Source organism: Melopsittacus undulatus, chromosome 3 (assembly GCF_012275295.1).
Source record: "Melopsittacus undulatus isolate bMelUnd1 chromosome 3, bMelUnd1.mat.Z, whole genome shotgun sequence".
Taxonomy (NCBI): Eukaryota; Metazoa; Chordata; class Aves; order Psittaciformes; family Psittaculidae; genus Melopsittacus; species Melopsittacus undulatus.
In genome coordinates this window covers 78855281-78875934 of record NC_047529.1, presented here as the reverse complement: position 1 = coordinate 78875934, position 20654 = coordinate 78855281, and the positions used below count along the sequence as shown (strand labels likewise).

Below are 20654 nucleotides of genomic sequence, written 5' to 3'. Positions count from 1 at the left end.
CCAAGATCCTGCCAGGCTCAGAGGTGAAACTGATTGGTCTGTAGTTTTTCTGGATCTTCCATTTACACTTTCTTGAAAATGGTGGTTATATTTCCTTTTTTCCAGCCATCAGGGAGTTTGAACTGCAGGGAAGCACCCTTATGAATGCATTATCAGGGCCATTGTATCTATGATTTTCTATTGAAGCTGCTGAATCTACAGATTATATCCACCTTCTATAGATTGTGACTAAATCAACAGAAGTTCTTAGTTTTTGTTTTGTTTTGTCTGTTGATTTTTTGGGTTTTTTTGCTTGGGTTTTTTTTTTTTTTTTTTTTTTTTTTAATTCTGCAAATACAGATAACAGTGATAAGACAGAGGTCCTGAAAAGTACAATGAGATTTTATTTCCAATGAGATTTTATTTCCTGGCATACTAATCTTTGTGAGAAGGCCTATAAACTTTTCAGGGCAGCAGAGGAACCAGCCAGCAGATGAATCATTAGCAGAGGATGTTGAAACATCATAACAAAATTATTCCACCCTCCTGATCTGACCAGTCTGTACCTCTCTTTGAGGAGTGATGCAAGCTCTGACTAATAATATTCAGATGTCCCTTCCTGCATAACTACAGTTAAATAAATGAGAAGTTTGTACGATCCTTCTGGTTCTGACAGGAAACAGCAGAAAGAATTTGAGACCATACCTGACTGAGCTTGGCTGCTCTGTACTCAGCCTGCCGTATAGTCTGTTGGTGCAATGTAGTGAGTTTTGCTATCCTGTTTGCCAGCTGCTTAGCCAGTGGTGTGTTCTGTTCTGCAAAGTCCTGGACTGATGCATCTAATTCCAACAGCTTTATACTGCAGCTGTCCAACTCTTCACCAAGGATCTAGACAGGAAAACAAGAAAATCACGGATCCAGGAAGTGTTAGCTTGATTATTTCTAGTCAAACTCGCAACCTTCAGACCCTGTTGAAAGTTTCCACAGTTCCATTTTTATTCCGTCTGGAAACCAATAATCCTTGTCTATGCAGGATGGCAGAACAGAAGGATGCTTGGTCATCTCCTCAATGTGTGCCATTACTCTTACTTCTCTGACTTTCGGCTGAAATGGATAATAATTTTCCCTACCATAGCAAAAGGGTGAGTCACTTCACAATGTCATTAACCCTTTTTTAGCCATCTTTTTGTGTTTTTGAAACAAGTAGTCAGCACACATTGCCATGACAAGGATTTTTTATTGGAAAGGGGTTTAGTTTAGTTTTGTTGCCGTCTTAAAATATACTCTTACAAACTCAGAAATATGCAGTTATTCATTAATGCATGATATGCATTTTCATTTGAAACCTACAAAAGAACCAAGGGCACTGTCATTACCCTTAACTGCACTGCTAATACTTTATGTCATTGTGTCAAATGATATGAGATAGTCTATGACCTTTCCAGTACAGACTGGAATAAGGAGCAGCCTGGGAGCCTCTCAAACTTTCCCAGGTTTTGGTAATACTCATTATTCAGAGGGAACAGCATAAATTTGTCTATCTGACTCGTGTTTACTCTCAGCTACTTCCTCCAAGTTCTCTTACTCACTTAAATCCCTGTAAGGGCTAATTTGCAAAGAATATACTCTAAAAAATATAAAAAATCTCATCAGTCAACCTTTATTTCTATCTACTGTTCAGTTGAACTACATTAAAAAAGGTGTCATGCAATTCTGCACATACACAACTGCTATGAAGTGTCCCAGTTCAGAAGAATTTGTGGTACAACCAAATAAGGGAAGTGTTCTTACCTTTTGCTCAATTTTAGCTTGTGCTATATCATTTGTTTTCTTTTTCAGTTTGGAAAGAATGGCATTTAGTTCACTTGCTATCTCCTGAATTGTCTGACCAAACTCTTGATTCAATAATTTGATCTGCTGAGTTTCTCTTTCTTTGGCTTCAATCTGTCAACAAGAAGATTTAAATTCAGTAACCAGAAATCTCTCTTCCTGAAAGGAAGTTAACTGTCATTTAACTTACTTTAATTTAAAGAAAGAAGGTAATAAAACTATTCTATGTTGTTGTAGTTCGATCATATCTGAATCCTGTATTTCACTAAATTATAAAGCCTGAAGGGCTACAGATCTGCAATGCATTTATCTACTATGTTTTACCTGATCCTGTACATTTACAAGGGCCAGCCCAACTTCTGATAAATGAAGAGAGAGTTCAGAAGGCAAAATGGTATAAAGTCCCAAATACTTATTCTGTTGTTGTTCAGCCATTTTTTCAACAGCCTGACGATGAGTAGTTACTTCAGCAAGGAGAGACTAATAACAGAAAAACAATATTGTTAAGAACAATGGGAAAAACATCTCTGTGTAAATTTAGCAAAGCTATACATTACATGCTGTTTGCAACAAGGCCAATTGCTTTCAATTTTTTAATTAGATCATCAGTAAGAATTTTATCTTGGGATTCCCTGGACTCCCCCTTATGACTGACTGTCCAGTTCTGTGTTCCTGTGTGACCGCAGGTATACTGAAAATGCCAAGTTTTCAGCACCTCCACTTAAATTAGTTTATTTTTGTTCCAACATCTTTGTCAGTGACATGGACAGTGGGATTGGGTGCACCCTCAGCAAGTTTGCCAATGACACCAACCTGTGTGGCTCAGTTGGTATGCTGGAGGGAAGGAATGCCATCCAGAGGGACCTTGACATGCTTGTGAGGTGGGCTGATGCCAGCCTCATTAAGTTTAACCATGCCAAGTGCAGGGTCCTACACCTGGGTCAGAGCAATCCCAGGCACAGCTACAGGTTGGGCAGAGAAAAGATTCAGAGCAGCCTTGTGGAGAAGGACTTACGGGTGTTGGTCGATGAAAAACTTAACATGAGCTGGCAGTGTGGGCTTGCAGCCCAGAAAGCCAACCATATCCTGGGCTGCAACAAAAGGACCATGACCAGCAGGTCAAAGGAGGTGATCCTTCCCCTCTACTCTGCTCTCGTGAGACTTCACTTGGAGTATTGTGTGCAGTTCTGGTGTCCTCAACATAAAAAGGACATGGAACTGTTGGAACAAGTCCAGAGAAGGGCCACGAGGATGATCAGGGGACTGGAGCAACTTTCATGTGAAAACAGACTGAGAAAGTTGGGGCTGTTCTGCCTGGAGAAGAGAAGGCTGCATGGAGACCTCATAGCAGCCTTCCAGTATCTGAAGGGGGCCTACAAGGATGCTGAGGATGGACTCCTCATTAGGGACTGTAGTGACAGAACAAGGGGTAACAGGTTCAAACTTAAACAGGGGAAGTTTAGATTAGATATAAGGAAGAAATTCTTTACTGTTAGGGTGGTGAGGCACTGGAATGGGTTGCCCAAGGAAGTTGTGAATGCTCCATCCCTGGCGGTATTCAGGACAGGTTGGACAAAGCCTTAGGTGACATGGTTTAATGTGAGGTGTCCCTGGTCGTTGCAGGAGGGTTGGAACTAGATGATCTTGAGGTCCTTTCTAACCCTAACTATTCTACGATTCTATGATTTTGCTGCTTCCCTCCCTGTCCCAGACTGCTGAGATAGAGTGTGAATAGGCAGAATGCGATATTTCTATAGTTCCCCCCTATTACAAATGAGAGGAGGAAAATTACTAAAAAACATGCTAGTATGCAAAACTGTACAAATGCAAATACTTAAATATATCTTAAATATCTTTAAAATAAAATATTACAGCCCATCAGCTACTTCACATTTTATGGAGTTGTCTAGTAGCTTACTCAAAAAGTAATGAATATTGTCTAATTTGAATCTGTGGTGGTTTTGAACTGATTAACATTCACAAGCAGATTACAAGATGACTATTGTAATTTACAAATTGATAAACTTGAAATACCTGCAACTCCTGAAGTTGAGTGTCGACATCTACATCAGGGCTTAATAAATATTCTTTTGTTTCCTGGACCCAAGACTTCACAATATTAATCTCTGCTTCAACCTCCTCACGCTCCTTCAACTCCTGTTTCACCATCTTCACACCTTTTTTCACTTTCTGCTGCATACTTAGGAAATAAACAAAAAGTATTTGTGAAGAATTAAGCAATGTCAAAAAACATTGCTTTGTCAAAACATACTGAATAATAGAGATAATTATTATCAAACATAATAAAAAGTGTTGAAACAGACTACTAAAGCAGCACACTTAAATTTCTCATGTTCATTCTTCAATTCATGCCTTTTAATTACAGTTTTGTGTATTTTGACATCAAGCATACAATTCTTTTGAAGAAATCCAAATTTTTACAACCTACATCTAAGCTCATCACTACAGACCGCCCTTATTGTCAGTGGAGGAAGCAGGCAATTCTAGGCCATGATTTAGGATGATTCATCATCATTCTAAAAGAAAATTTTAAAATAGACCAGGAAATTTGCATCTTATACCTGTCTATTTCTCCACTAATTAGAGAGTGAGAATTAATCCGTTCAGATTTGGACATCTACAATCTAAAACGGCATGAGATAAATTCCACTCCTGTTGATGGGATTTGCATTGGCAAAATACCTGGGATAAGGCATGGATCAAACACCTGAACCACATTTTAGATCCAGGGACCTATCTCCACGCTTCCACTAAAGCAGAATTTCCATACTTTTGTCAAGAACTTGGATTTCCAGTAAAAAACAGAATCTTTTTTCATGACAGCTCTGTGAAAGATCTACAGGACTACTTGTGACTTTTAAGTACATGACATGGATCTTCCTATAATGTTCCCATATTTGATTTATGTTTGTATAACCTTCCATAGCCAAATCATGGCTTATTTACATGAGCATGAGATCATCACAGACCTTATTTCTTAGAATCCAACTATAAGGGAAGTCCAGAATTACAGAAGTGCTAATATGTACATGTTTTCTACAGAGCAGTTGGCTATACATGCACAATGAACTTGGTAGAGGCTAGGTGCAGGCTTTACACTTTTTACATTCTTTATCTCTTTTCCTCTTCCAACCAAGGAGAGGCAGTTAACGGCATCTTAATGCACTTATGAGGTGGATATGAGTCCTGAAATTTTGCCATAAAATTTCCTCATTTTACATGGCAGAGTAACATTTTAGAATTAAATAAACACTTATATAACCACAAAGTGAAATGCTAAGATATGTTTCATTTGGTTATGTACCAAATTCCACTGTAAATTTCATAGGGTACCTACTTTTGGTACCTAAGTGCTTCCAACAGGGGAAACAAAGTGGTAGACTAATCTAAACTTAGGATACAAAAGCATAAAAGGTTATTGCAATGAAAGTGTTTAAAATCAGTTATAACTGTAATGTAGTTTATACAACTTTTACATAAGCTACTGTTACTATGCAAGGGAAGAAGTAGGTGTTCTAAAATGCATACTCCTCCTGATTGAAATAAAAAATAATGGGTAAAACGTATTTCAAAATTAACAATAATTTCAAGTTTCATTGGTACTTAATTATTGTTAATCAATATTTCTTTTAAGCATGGTCATTGTTACTGATAACAAAAATGATAGGTGAACTCTTATTAACTGTAAGGTACTATTTTTCTAGTGAATCCTTTAAAATATTGCCTTACTTGTGACATCGATCTTGCATTGCTTTGATTTCTTGCATGACAGGTAGTTCCTCTTGAGATGGAGGCTTTATTTCCACATCCTGAAGCATGCTGACAGCGTGCTGTTTGAGCAGGCCCAAAGATGACAGCTGGCTCTCCACCTCCAGAAGGAAACTGCTGTGGTAATCCAAGAGTTCCAGGAGTTCTGTCTTGGATGCCTTTTCTACTGAGCTTTCTGGTAAGCGACCTTGTAGCTCATCTATTGCTATGGTGGCTTTCTGAATCTATGGAAAGGAATGTAGTCTTGGCAATAATGAAAATAAAATGAAGCTAGTACAACTGATACCAAGAGGTGCTAAATCCAGTGCAGTACATTTAGATGTTGTAAAACAGTTGTGGTATAGGGTTTGTGCAACAGTTTCTATTGCAGATATAAATCTATACCCTAATGGGCTAGACCTAGCTAACTAGCCCTAGATCTTCACAGTGGACTAGGACTTGGTAAGGGACTTTTTTTGCCAAGTAATGTATGGTTGCTTGTATATTTTAGCATTTAGTATCTTTATTGCCATAGGACCTAGAGCTCTACCCCAAGGTACACCCATATTTGGCATATGTGATACATTTAACAAAACTATTCCCCTCATTCCAGGAGAATCTGAAGTCTGAGCATAAGATTATGGACAGCAGCAGATAAAAAGACAGGTAGGATAGAAAGAAAAGAGACACATGATCAGTGAGCAGTGACAGGCAATGATAACACTGCATAAATTTCAAAATAGCAACTTTATACCCTTCAGGAAAAAAAAAAAAAAAAAGAGGTTGAATTAAAAGAGGTAGAATAGATCATCTGCAAAAGGGAAATACAGAAGATAAGATTCTGAAGAACCCCCAGAAACCAAAATAACTCTGTATTTACTATACATGTAGGCATATAGAAGAAAAGTGCAAACCTTGGAGGCAGTGATTCTAAACCTAGGTCCTCCATGGTTCTTTTTGCAGAATCACAGAATCCCATAACTTGAGAAAAATTACTGCTATTCCTGCTATCAGCTTTTGTTACCAGAGGATAATTAATAAGGCAAATAACAGTACAGTTAACAAATAAGGATTTGCCAAGACCAGAAGTTACCTTATCATTAAAGCCCTTCCATTCCTGCACTGCATCTTCCAAAATTTTCTCTTGTTCTTGGGCTACATTCCTGAGCCGTGTCCAGCGCTGCCAAACTGTTGTCATGGATCTACTTATAGTTGCTTTACTGGCATCATTGCTAACTTTTTCCAGCTGTGAAGTCTTTTCTTCTAGGGCTGTGATCTTCTCATGGAAAGAATTCACTACAGACACAAGAGTCTGAAAAAGCAAAAACAAACTGTTCCACTTTTAGAACAACTCATAACTATTCAACACACTTGCAGGCAGATGAGCTACTTCCATTCACTGAAGACAAAGAAGATGTACCCTATGCTGAGCGAGATGCAGTTAGGTCTGACTTCATTTTTCATAAAATACTTCACCTCATTTTTTTTCATGTGTGATATATTCACGTGTCTCACTTTATTTTTCATGTGTGATGTATTATTTACAGTGTTGTGGTTTAAACTAAATCTGCACAGTTCCCCTTTTGTTTCCCCTCCTCCCCCCTCACCTTCCCACTCCTGGAGGGATGGGAAGGAGAGCCAGAGGAATACAACTCCCACGGATTGAGGTAAAATCAGTCCAGCAATTAAGGTATAACAGAAATCACTACCGGTACCAATAACAAATCAATGTTAGAGGAGACAAACGGAGAGAGAATACGATACCACCCGCTGCCACGAGGCCAGCCCGGAAGAGAAAGCTAACCCCTCCCCTCCTGGCCAGCTTCCAGTTCCCTCCCCGAGCAGGACGTGCTGTGGTATGGAATACCTCCCCAGCTAGCCCAGACCAGGCACCCTATCTCTCCCTCCTCCCTGGCAGAGCATGAGCTACTGCTGAACCCATGACATACAGTTACTTAAGGGACTTGGTCCAAAATGTAAGTCTCTGGAAGCAGCAGAAATCTGGTATAATCAGATTTTTTTCTTTCTTCCTTTGCTAGCCTCTCAAAAGGGATGGATAGTATTCAGGACCCTTCTCATACAAAAGAAAGACTTTAAGAGTCTAAAAAATGAAAGAAGCAATTCAGGGGTTTAAGCGTACATTTATGTCATATTTATATCTAATGACATTTTAGATGTCCAAGGGTATCTGGATAATCTTATGAAGCTGGCAAACACAACTTTACTGTTGGGGAAGATTCCAGCCTTCAGAGACACAGCTGGAGGCCAGTTAGGACATCTACAGTACCACTAACTGTCTATATTAAGGCAACTCATTAACACCCCAAATACTAGAGGAGAAAGTAATTCCTTTAAGTTATATTTTTAATTTTAGACTAAACAAGAGTTAATATTAAACCTGAAGCCTTCCTGTCCTAGTAAAACTATTACACATGATCCAAAGTAGGTAGACATTTCTATTGATCTGGATTTCTCTAGGGTACACAATTTTGGGGCTAACATACCCAAGGCTTTCAGGAACCTTTTGAATACTTCCAGGTCTCTACAGTCACAGGCACACAGACAGATATTAAGCTGAAAAGTGATTAAAAATATCTGTCTTGGTCACCCCACAAATAAAATGCATGTCCCGCATAACACAAACCACCCATTGGTGTGCTATGACACAGTTAAGTGCTATGAGGAAAGATCTAAAAACTCAAATTAAGGTTGCCACAGGTAGGGACCCACATAACATGCATGTATTTTCATGAAAAGAAAAGAATTTCATATACTTTTCAGTACCTTACCTTATGCGTTAGCAATTTCTCTTCTGCTTCATAAGATGAAGCAGCTTTAGTTACTGAGAATTCAGATAATTTTTTCTCAGCCTCATTCATCACTTCAATAACCTTCTGTCTTGCTGTCTGGTACTCCTGCCACTCAGAAGTACACCTTAAACAAATATAGTTCCAGAGAGAACAATTTAATGCAATATAAAACTATTTGAAAAAGTCAGCAATATTATTGCACCTACTTTTCAATGTAACTGCTTAGTTTTGCTGTTACACAGTACTTCCCAAGAGAAAAGAAAGATTATTGAGAAAGAGCATACATAGAAGCATATGCTCCTGACTTTCAGCTGTGCCTTACAGACACAGTCATGCATATAAGAGTCCTTGTTTAACCTTTCTTCAGGGACTTTGCCCAGGTTGCACTTTAAACCCACCAAAATGTTTGGAATACAGAACATTCAGAACTAACAAGTAATAGTTATGCTGGTTAAAAAGCTATTTCCATTTACTTCAAGATGTCTACTTCAATTTTATTTTTTATTGTGTAGTTCCTGTGCCAGGTGGAATAAGGAACAATTATGCCCCACTATTCTTCTCAGTACTGTTCGAAACTTTACATAAATTTTATCATAGCTTCCTCATGATTACATATCTAATCAGTCAGTGGCAGAGGAAAAACAGAATCCGAGAGCTCTGAATCCCAATATCCACTTCTCTCATCAGTAGCACAAACATTTTACATAAATTAATGTTGTGTTTGTTTTCTTTTTATCATTAACACGATGATAAAATAAAAGAAAAATTTAAAAGGTTAACATACCTTTGCAACTGCTCTTGCTGGGTTTTGGCTTCTTGTTTTGTCCCTTTGGCCTTTTCCTCCAATGCAGCCACATTCTGCATTAGCTGTTCTCTTGCTGTGGCTTGGATAAAGGGCTTTATCTCAGACACAAGGTCCTGTAACTCCTTCAAATGATTACTGAATTGACTTTCTGTGCTGAAAAATTCCATGTGGCTCTTTAGGTTCTCCTCAGAGTTCTCAACATCAAGACCATTTCTTGCTAAATGTAGAAATTCCTGAGCATCTTCAAGCCAGTCATTTGCTATCTGCATCACTTGGTAGTATCTTTCACAGAGGCTATGTAATTTACTCAAGGTAGCCTGAAATAAAAGGGAAAATTATACAGAGGGTTACAGACATAAAACAGCAGCAACAAAAATATCCTCTGCTGTGAGTCTGTATTTTTACCATGCTTGCTTTCTTTTCCCTTCACTATATGTAACATACAGGTCCAGAGACTACATGGAAGTAGGTTTTGTGTGAGTTTGCACTTCTACGTGCAGATATAAATGCATATTAAGGAAGCCTTCCCAATGGACACCTCCACCCCCACCCCAAGACATCCATGTCAACTTAAGTCACTAAAAAACCCAAACAATGGGGTTATTAAAATAAAACTTTTCATTATGATTACAAACATCAAGCCACAGAGCCATCTTTTTCAGTTTCGTGAGTGAGAAATTAATGACAAGAAGGGTGCACTAACCTGTCTTGTGTGTATAGCTTCTTGAACTTCACTGTCTAGTTCTGTCAGCTCAGCAAGAGTGTCTTCTAGGTCAGCAGGTATCAGCTCCTTTGCTATTGTATATCTCTCTTTCTCTTTATTGCTTAATGCATTCATTATTCTCAAGCTTGACTGCACTTCTTCCTGATGTATCTGAACCTTTCTGATTTCTTCTTGGATGCTTTGCAGTTTGAGGTCCAAACTTAATGTGCCGTTAAGTTCTGTTTTCACCCATCTCAACCAGTCAAGTGAGCGACAGATTTCTGTCTGGAAGTCTATGCTTTGCACAAGTCTGTTCTCGCACTCCATCACAGTATCACCAATGGCAGCATGCAAAGACTTCAGTTTCTCTTGCCAAGACTGCACTTGTTGGTTTGTTGTCTCACATGCAGATGAGTCAAACTGAGGAGAAATTGCTTCTAGATGTTCAGTTATTCGTTTCAGAAGACTCCCTGAGTCTTGCAAGCTGCCCACCAAAGAATGGTATATTTTCAACTTTTCTTCTATTGGGAGTGTTTCTTCATTTACTTTAATCTGTTCTTTCTTCACTGCCTCTAGTTGTGCCTCAAATTGCACACACATTTTCTCATGCTCCTGGCATGCTTCAATTGTGTCTTCCAACATACTGATTTTCTGTTCTATTTGCCTCTTCAACTTGTGATATAGTGTGACAAGTTTTAACATCTCATCTGGTTGCCATGGCTGACCAGTGCTTCGAAAGGCTTCCTTCTTCTGGTTTAGTTCATCCACTGCTGCACCAAGGCTCACCACTTCACCTAAGAGACCTTTGTAGGCCTGCTGTAGAGACACAGCTTCATTGACTAAAACAGCAGATGGAGCTTTGTCCATGTTAATAAACTGATCTTCTAGTTCAGTCAGAGCTTTACTTGTCAACTCAATCAAAGTAGCATATTCTTTTCTAGCAAAAATTGCTTCCTGAACCTTATATAATTTTTCTTTTGTCAGAGCAGTGACAGTATTGAATTGCTGAGGGAGAATGTTAAGTTTCTCATCTAGATAAGAACGATCTACTTCATTAAGTGACAGTAGGATTTCTTGGCCATCTCTTTGCAGTGCAAGTAACAGATTTTCATATTCTGGAGACTGCTCAAGAATCTGTTGATATTTTGCCAACTGGCTGCATAGTTCAGAGTCAGAATTCATTACGTTGACTTCTGGGAATGTGACAATATCAGCTTGTTTTAGCCAGTGGCAAGCTTTATCCAAGTCTTCTTTGAAATATTTCCTTGAAACCATGTTTTTCTCCAATTCTAACAATCTCTGGTTACACTTCTGTAAAACAGCATCATACACATTCTGTAGTTCTTGCAGTTTACCTAACACCTCACTCTTCTCTTGTTTTGTTGCTTCTTTCATTAAATCCCTTCCTTGAGCCCACAACACTGTGACTTCATTTTGATAGGCCTTTAGGTTAGCCTGGATATTCTTACAAGTCCTGATCTGCTTGTTCACATCTTCTGGCAACAGACAAATGTGTTCCAGAAATGTTACCTTCTTCTCATGCTGGTGAATTTGGTTTGTAGCCTGAAAGACTGCCATGAGAAATTGGGTCTTTTCAGACAGTGCTTTATTCAGGTGCTTTCTTCTCTGCCCAACTAGATTGCTGAGACAAGCTACATGGTGCTGTGCATCGGAAAGTGCTTTCTGCAGCTCCTGCCTTTCATTGAGCCCTAGGTTGGTCATCACCCTGTCAGCATCCTTCACAAGTGTCTTCAGAACAAGCTGCTTGGCTTCAAGCTCACTGCAAATTGTAAGATGATCCATGAGAAGACTCTGAGCCAAATCTGGGGGTGGGCTCTGTTTAAGAGCCTCTGAGATACTAGGCTGCTGCTCCTCTGCCCATTCCATTAGTTCCTGAAATTTGGAATGCACCAAACTCAGCTCTTCTAAGGTTGAAACAGAAGCTTGAATTTTCCTTTTGACAAGGTCCTCTAGCTGAGTCCACCGTTGCTCAAAATGGCCAAATTGCTCCTTTACTAATTCTTTGTCATCAAGATTCAGATGTTCTATCATCTTCTGTTTCTGATCTTTCAAATCTTCCAAAGCAAATCTTCTTTCCTGTAGTGCCAATGCCAGTTTTTGCAAAGCTTCAAGGTGCACATTTGTACTTTCAGCATCAGATCTATTATCAAAATGGACAGGACAGCAATGCATTATTAGATCCTATCTCAGGACAGACTTTTAAAAGTCAGGATGAATTATATGCCCACTATAAACTGAAATCAATATGGTTTAAATACCTACAGTTTTCAGATTCATTTGAAGGTACAAGTCCTGAATATTCATTAAATAGTTCACCATTTTTATCCCTCTCTCTTTCATCTGAAATATTGTCATCAGGCTGACCATACAAATTAACATGAATACTACAGAGCATTCTGGTTATACTGCCCACATGAACAACAGCAAGTACTGAGATTGTTCCACAACAATGATAGCAGCAGTAATATACTCACAATTTTACACACTGCTGGTGTGTTTATGCTACACAAAGCAGCTGCAGCCATTTAGCAGCAGCAGCAGCAACTAAGCTTTAATATTACAGCCTAATAGATAAAACACAGTATCACAATGAAAAACACATACAAAACACAGTAAACAAATTAAGAGTTCAAACAAAACAGTCAAAATTCTTGAAATATCAGAAAATGCTAAACTCTGAGACAGGATCAGTCAGTACTTGCCTTGAAGACAAACACTGAAGATATGGCTTCTCAAACTCTCTTTATTTCAATACAAGTAATTGTCCTATCATTAATATGTGAGGCTTGCTTTTAAGCATGGAAAAAGGGATTTCAGCATCTATGCACTAAGCCAGCTTTGTGAGTGTTACTCCTTTTTTACCTAGCCAGGTTGTCCCACTCTTTTGTAAGTTTTTCCAAGAAAACTTCAACTACGTTCATGCGATCATGGTAATTCCCTGTCCTTTGCAGATCCTCCTCCCTCTGTACGAGCAAACTATGTGCCTGAAGGCAGAGGTCCAGCCACTGATTGCTCAGTTCTCCTATTTCCTTGTGTTCGGGAGATTCTTGCCCTTGTGTTAGTTTGTTCATCTTCTCAGTCACAGAGCTAAGTGCTGACTGCTTTGACTGCAACTTCTGTCTGAATTCCTGAGAAAGACACAAATCAAAAACAATATGGTGACAGATATTGAAAGCTATAAGATGGAATTTAAGAAAAAGCCTGAAACAAATTGCGCAAGAACTAATTAAGGCAACTGCTGCATAGATATAACTGGAAGAAGTTCTTTCTCCCCATCTTCTCAGGTTATGACAGGTTGGTTACAGACAAGAAAGCAAGTTTTCAAGTCAGTGATAAGGAGAAATCGCGATCAAGTCCCACCTTGCTGTCCAGGCTTCCAGACTAGCATAACACCCACCTTATACTAAAACATGCAGGACAGTCTGGATCCCCTGAGATTTCACTTTATCAGCAGTGTTTCTAGTTCATTTTCTTCCTTTTCCATTTGAGTCCATTAGGAAGCAGAGCCCTTGAGTCAGTGAGCCCCCACACATCCACACTTTGTATTGTTCCTACTTCTATAATAGCAACCACTATCGCTGTTATTAATGAAACAAAGCCAGTGATGATCTAGGTATGATTGCTACTTGAGTTAATAAATTCCAGTAAAAGTCTCTCTGCATACATATTTTTTCCTGAATAAGAAGTCACAGAGAACCCTAGAAAAAGGAAATACAATATACGGACAACCGAAGCTAATGAAATAATTTTCAGCCCTATCTAGTGTAAATACATTTTTTTTCGCAAATTATAACTCCAATAACTAACTAAACAAGCATGCCCAGCTCCAGAACTTTCCTGGGATGATGCAATTTACCCTGAGGGCTGGCAGGGGTTCTGAAGGAGAGATGCTACTACCCAGCTCTGCCTCATTCCTCTTTGTGACTGCTTCAAATGGAGTTAGGCATCTTCCTTTCCCAGGACAAATTCAAGCAAAAAAATACTCTGTGCCATACCTGACAGTACAGCAGGTGCCTGCCTTTCATAATAATCCACAGTTCCTGACTGAAATAGCAAATAGAGACTTATGGTTCTTCCTGGACTCTAACGATTGCTAGTGTAACAGTTTTCAGTCCACATTGCCCTGAGGTATCTTCAAGAGCTACGAATTCATTTGTTCATACACTTGCACAGAACAGACATGAAACAAAGTGCTGTTTACTCTTCACCTAACGCATTGCATGTCAGAAAAAGAATGCAAGCAAACTGTAGATCAAAAATGCAAAACCTAAGCATTTCATCATTTAATAAAAAAATAATCTATTTTCCTGTTTCTTCTTGTTACTTTACTGATATTTGTGATACAGAATGGCCCTAAAAATTCTCTCTTCTGTAATTAATGAGTGAAGATCTGAAGGCAACTGTCTCATTATTTAGGGTAAATTAAATTGGGTTTGTGTCATACCTATTCTCCAGTACTTTTCAGAGTCCAGAAGCATTGAATAGCTTCCTCAACTAATACTGACATAAATCTAAATATTTTATAAGTATTGAGAACAAAGAATTAAGCAAGCATGAGCTGCAGAACTTATCTTCAAGTCCACTGTGATCAGCAATTAGCTTATTAAAAGTGAAGACAAATCAGACCAGTATGCAGAAAATTGTATATTGTTAAAAAAAAGAGAATAAGCCAGAAAAATATTAGTGTTTTGCTTTCTGTGTCACCCTGTAATATCAATAAGGAAACACTCTTTTCTCTGACTTCTCTGCTCTTGCTTAGAACATATAAGCAATTGTATGCAGTATGTGCATTTTTGATGATTTTTATCAGCTGCAGGATGAACTTCTTCCTTATGTTCTGTTCTTAACCCAAAGCATCCTTACCTTAACCTGGAGTACCATATTCTGGGCAATGTTTAGCTCCAACTCTGCCCGTCTCCTTTTCAAATTCTGTAGTTGCTGATCTGCATCCTGGAAATATATCCAAAGCTCAGCCTTCATTTGTTTGATCTCCTCCCAGCCTTGAGCCAAATACTGTGAGTGCATTATCTGTTGCTCAATCTGGAAGAACAGAAATGGAGTAGGAATGTTTTAAGGCATCTATTTTTGGAGAATGAAGAATACCATTCCTCCTCCAAGCACAACGCTGTACTAAATCAAATTTCTGCTCTAGATTCTGAAAGGGCTAGTATTACCCACAGAGAGAGTCTTAAACTTCAAATTCATAAAAATCAGACCTATCAAAAGGAAAGATTTTGAGAAAAAAGAGAAACGTCATTTACCATAGAGATCAGCCAGTATATTTCCAAGTGTTCTCAGCCTTCTGTTAAAGCTGAAATTAGTTGTACGATTTAGTCTATTTCATGCCAGGAATACTACTGGACTGTAAACTACATGCCTTTACAATGACCAAATAAAAGCTTAAACTAAACACTTTCATATAATTTGTTCAGCCCAGTTATTTTTCCTATATACATTTTGTAAAATGCCAATAAGAAGAATGCTTACCAGATCTGAGCCCATCAATCACCTTAAACCAATAGTCACACAGCTTCTTTTGCTCCAAATACAGCAGTAGGGTACCTTTAAGGTTTAGACACTGAACCAGCTTAATATATCTCAGCACTGTAATGCCTGTGATTTTGTAAAAAAATGTTTCATTTCTTCATATATAAAAGGAGAATCTTACTCTGATGTTTTGGATTATTTTTCACTACATAGTATTTGGATAGCCATTGTTTTATGGATTACTTGAATTTGTAAAATTGGTTCTCTGGTATGGAATACTGTTACTATATATATTAGATTTTTACTTTTGGTAGAAGTAGTTTCAAAAGTTTGGTTGTGTGTGTATATGAAACTAACATTTTCATGTTTACAACAACAGGAAAGTTCATAATGTTTCTTTTCTAATAACTTATGTTTATAATTTTATTGTAACATGAAGTACTAGGCTACTTGAAAACTTAACATTTGGGTATGTTTCATGAATTAATATATTGAAATAGATGCACTTCAATTTATTAATAGAACCATCAGATTTTTTTATTATGGTTACAATTAATATACTTATATGTCCTAATAAGAACATCAGTCTAGTATTGAATAAATAGTAACAGTAAAATATGTCTAAGCTTCAATGAAATACACAGAAGAATAGACTGAACTGTGTTTCATGAAAACAAATAATTCAGATCAGGTTTTCTTCCACAGAAAGTTATTTGCATGGCTTTAGACAAACATCTTGTAACATGGCCTAAGCACCTTTAGCAACTTTTGTTGTGTGTCTGTATTACTACCTAGATGGCAATATTTAGATTCAATTTAAAAAAAAAATTAAAAAAATATTAAAATTATACAAGAAGAAAGAAAGTAATTTTGAAAAGAAGTACTTAAAATGATAGTAAGATGACATTTCTTCAAACCATTACCCAACATGACCTTTTTAAAAGAGGATAGATCAAGGCAGTTAAAGCTCTAAATAGGATTAAAAGCAGGTTATTGTGGTTATCTTACCATTTGTTTTGTTTGTTGAATATCTGTTGCTGTACTCTTCACTGTGGCATCTGACAGATCACACATGGAACACAGAAGATCCAAGTATGTATTGGCTTGCTCCTGCAGAGCCCGAAAATGTTTTACCTGAGGGAGGACAATCCTCAAATAAACTCTGAGACTGTGGAAATATTACTTTATTAAAATCAGGCATTTTAGCATTTTTACTTTATCTTATTACTTCCAAAAGATGAAATGCAGACATTCATTATCTTATTAGGTATGGCTGCTCTGTCAGAATTACGGACAAGAGCAACTCTTAAAAGCTTGAATATCATCCTACATTGCCTGTAGGAGCTCACCTCTCTCTATGAAATTTCCTCATCACAAAAGAAAATTATTATGTTGGAGTTGACAAGCAGGGCAACGACATACCTCCTAGAGTCCCAGGAAGAAGGAGTGAGTGGCCACCTAATGCAGAGGGTCACTGATGGCTCCTTGTGGGCTACACAGCCCTCTGAATAGGTCAGAGGGTATCTAATTTCTATTGATATAAAAATTCTACCTCAAGTCACCTTATTAAGGAGAACTGAGCATTTTCAAGTGCTGAACTTTTACCTGTTTAACTGCATCTGCCAAGCTGAAGGGTGGCCAGGTAGTTGGCTTTAGCTCTGATTTCACTGTAGACAGCCAAGTCTGGCACTGCTGCAGCGTGTCCTGATGATTAACGTGTTTTTGGAGTTCATTTTCCAAACTCTGGTACACCTAAAATAAACATTCTGTAACAGCACTGCATTTTCACACACCATTATTGGCTCTCTTCTCCAACCTTGAAAATTGCAGCTAGAACAGAATTATTAATACTGTGGTTATTTTAGCCCTTATATGTAAAACTATCAAGGGCTGAAAGCTCCTTAAGCTCTCACTGCATCTTGCTAATTTCTGGAGAAAATGGACAATAAGGCATGGCTTCTGGAAAGTAAAAATAAATTTCAAAATAAAGAGCATTGTCTCTTATTTCTGTATTCACGTTCATTATTTTGCCATTATCTAGTATCAGGTTTTACCTACCTCTATGACTATGCTTTTTGGAGTTTGGTATTTTGTTCTGGTTTGGGTTTTTGTCAGTTTTGGTTTGGTTGGGTTTATTTTTGGTTTTGGTTTTTTTGGGGGTTGGTTTTGACTATGCTGGATTGATCTCCTAATTGGAGTAACAGAAGGATCCAGCTAGCCCTTAACTGTATATTCTCGTTTTACTAAGAGAGGATTTCCTAGCACATACTTAAGATCCATTATTGTACCTATGCAAACTACTGACATCAAGAGTGTGATTTGCTTCCTAGTTCTTGGAGCAGGAATAGTAATGTCTTTGCTGCAGCTTCTCAGAAGCTAGGGTAACTTGAATGTAATGAGGGTGTGGAGAGATTGAGGTAAGAACTGATAGGGAGTTACTTTTGCTGGCTGCAAGGCAACATTCAATTCACAAGGAATTTAGCTGTAGCACAGCAATGATGAAGTGCTACATTAGGAACCTGCAGGCTCAATTTAAATGGAAATAGTGGAAAGTTTTACACCATTTAAAGAAACAAACACAGACATAATAATGCATATTGTTCTTAAATGACATAAAAACATGTTTGAAGGAAGACTTACTCTTTGGGCTGTACTACATATTGCAGAATAGCTGTCTTTTGCCCCCTGAAGATGGCTTTGTATGTTTTGCTTAAATTTTGCTTGAAGATGTTCTGTGCATTGGCTGATCAAGTAGTCACCTTTACTCTTAAGGTTGTTCAAACGATCTTCAAATCCTGCAATTTCTTCCATGATAGCCTAAGAAATAGATAAAATATTTCTGAAGAAATATTTCAAATGTAAAACATGTTCTGCATCACAGCTTTTTAAATAAGGTTTTTTGGTTGGTTTTTTTTTTTTTTTCCTTAAACATGACTTGCCTTCAGATTTGGAAAAAGGTTTTTTTTCAGACAGACTGCATTGTTATACTCAAATTATTAGCATGCATACTCCGTAAAATCATTGTCAAAAGTCTGTACATAAATAGAATGTACAGACAGAAACATCAGTATCACTTCATAATGTGTAAATATATGCTCATGCCCCAAGACTACCCTTAATCTTCCTTTGTTTGCATTCTCTCCAGGGCTCCACCAACTTCTTTTGTGTTTAGTAACAAGGACTAAACCTGATGCTGGATCATGTCTTATTCCATAAGCTACTCCACTGTAAACAGTTCTTTCCATTGACTTTGGCACTACCAAATTTTTATTTAAGGAGGTTACTTGAAGAATAGCACTAATCACAATGAAGGTGATCTCAACATTTACCCTTAGAATCTCAGTTTCAGTGAGCGGTGGGGAGGGTTAGATTTTGCTTTCTTTAATGTTCTAGAAAGCATCAGCTATTGAAGTAGTGAATGATTATAATTAATAGCAACCATAATAATACCTTTAATAAAAGCAATGGAGGAAATATTACAACTTAATGGGAGGCAGGGTGAATTTTGAATATGTAAAATGTTTTTCTTTTACCTTTAAAAGTGCCAGGGCAAAAATGTCTTAGGAGTAAAATTAACAGAACACATTTTTGTGGTCTATTTCCTGGGACATCTTAGCAAAAATCTGACACAGAATTCAGACCAGTGTACAAGAAAACTCCTGTGCAGATGCAGTCTCATCAAAGTAAGTCCTAACAACAAGGTAGATTTGTTAACTGCATTAATGACACTGATGATTCTTTACACAGTTAGCAGTAAGAGGAATAAAATAGGTGAATGACAAATAACTAAAGCTCTGGAGTGTAGACAGAAAAGCAAAGAAAAATTTTATTATACCAGACAAAGAAAGTTTACCAAGCAGCAAACCCACCTTGTGGTTAGCTAGTTGCTGAGTGATTATTTCAAGACTGTTACTCTCCATGAGGTCAGGGCTGACCAGCCTGCTGGACATATGTAATAACCATTTCTCCCCTTCTTGCAAATCACTGTTGTAATCCTCATGTTCTTTTACTCTTACCTCTAAGGTTTCAACATATGCCTGCAAGTCCACAATAAACAAAATTAAATATTACGGTAAGTACAATAATAAAAAATAAAAATAAAAAAAAAAAACAACAAACCAAACCAACAAACCACCAACACAAACCAAAAACTATCAAGAGCTTGAAAACATATAAGAGCTATCTTCTACATTTACATTCCTGTGAGGGACTTTCACAGGATTAGACTGTTAAGGAAGACATAAAAGGGATTATTCTGTAGTAGTAAGCAGTATTTTCAATTCTGATGAAATACCATACTTTGAAGACTGCGGAAACCCCTGAGGATTTACTTACTTTTTAAAAAACAGGAACACTGTCTTGACATTAAGTTCTCTTAGAAACAGTTAAAACATGATCTTTAAGACAATTCACATGACCTATTAAATGTTATGGTTGGACCCCTGCTGCTCACAGCCTTTACATGCATATATTGGCTGTGATTGTGGTAGGTAAATTAAGAATGTATATATTGAGCTAAAATGTATTTATTCTTTTTAAGAGAGATTTTTCATAAGGTCCTCTACATTTAAGTAATCAACATTACACCTAATGCAACCGTTATCAATTTTGTGATATAGATCAGAGGAATGTTTCCAAATAAAAAAAAAGACAAAAAAAAAAGACTTAAAAAAAATCTGCTATTGGTGGACAGATTTGACATTAAAGGTACTTAGGTCAAACATACGGTTTGCAGAGCTTATCCTTATTAGGAGTATAACCTATTAAAAGCTTTAGGAATAATCATACTTTAGAACATATTTGGTACTCTTTAAGATCTAATACTTCTACACATGTGGACTAATGAATCAATGTTAATTAATAATGTCCTTGGCTGAATTAATCTATATCCATCTTGCACTTAATTTTCTCAGTGATTTCCATTCAATAACTAAACTAGATTAAACAGGGTTTGTGTGAGATCTAGCAGAAACAAGAGACAAAATGGCAGAATTTAAGGGCATCTGTTTCTTCAAGAAAAATGTATTTAGAAATATATCCAAAGCAACTAAAAATATGAGCAATAGTACAAACTAGTTGCTGATATATTTCCCCTTATTGCTATAAAGACTCTATCTACCACATTCAAACCTCATTCCAGTCACTTGTTAGATTGTTTAGGTAGACGTGCTTTTCATATTCAAGAATCTCTTTCCTCCCTGTTTCCTCACCCTTAATCCTCCCCGCTACTCACCCCCCCCAAAAAAAGTAA

At 37.5% G+C, this 20654-nt stretch overlaps 1 protein-coding gene across 1 annotated transcript in view; it reads right to left on the bottom strand.

The window, feature by feature from the left end:
- SYNE1 (spectrin repeat containing nuclear envelope protein 1) overlaps window positions 1-20654 on the bottom strand; it is a 243720-nt gene that overhangs the window by 114513 nt on the left and 108553 nt on the right. Inside the window, exons 71-85 of the mRNA XM_034060451.1 lie at window positions 19273-19440; window positions 18044-18220; window positions 17009-17155; window positions 16412-16537; window positions 14780-14956; window positions 12779-13044; window positions 9896-12056; window positions 9172-9509; window positions 8367-8511; window positions 6671-6889; window positions 5560-5822; window positions 3844-4009; window positions 2134-2289; window positions 1771-1923; window positions 685-867 (exon numbers count right to left, since the gene is read on the bottom strand). Coding sequence (XP_033916342.1) covers window positions 685-867; window positions 1771-1923; window positions 2134-2289; window positions 3844-4009; window positions 5560-5822; window positions 6671-6889; window positions 8367-8511; window positions 9172-9509; window positions 9896-12056; window positions 12779-13044; window positions 14780-14956; window positions 16412-16537; window positions 17009-17155; window positions 18044-18220; window positions 19273-19440 — 4845 coding nt within the window. The remainder of the gene's footprint in view (window positions 1-684; window positions 868-1770; window positions 1924-2133; window positions 2290-3843; window positions 4010-5559; window positions 5823-6670; window positions 6890-8366; window positions 8512-9171; window positions 9510-9895; window positions 12057-12778; window positions 13045-14779; window positions 14957-16411; window positions 16538-17008; window positions 17156-18043; window positions 18221-19272; window positions 19441-20654) is intronic.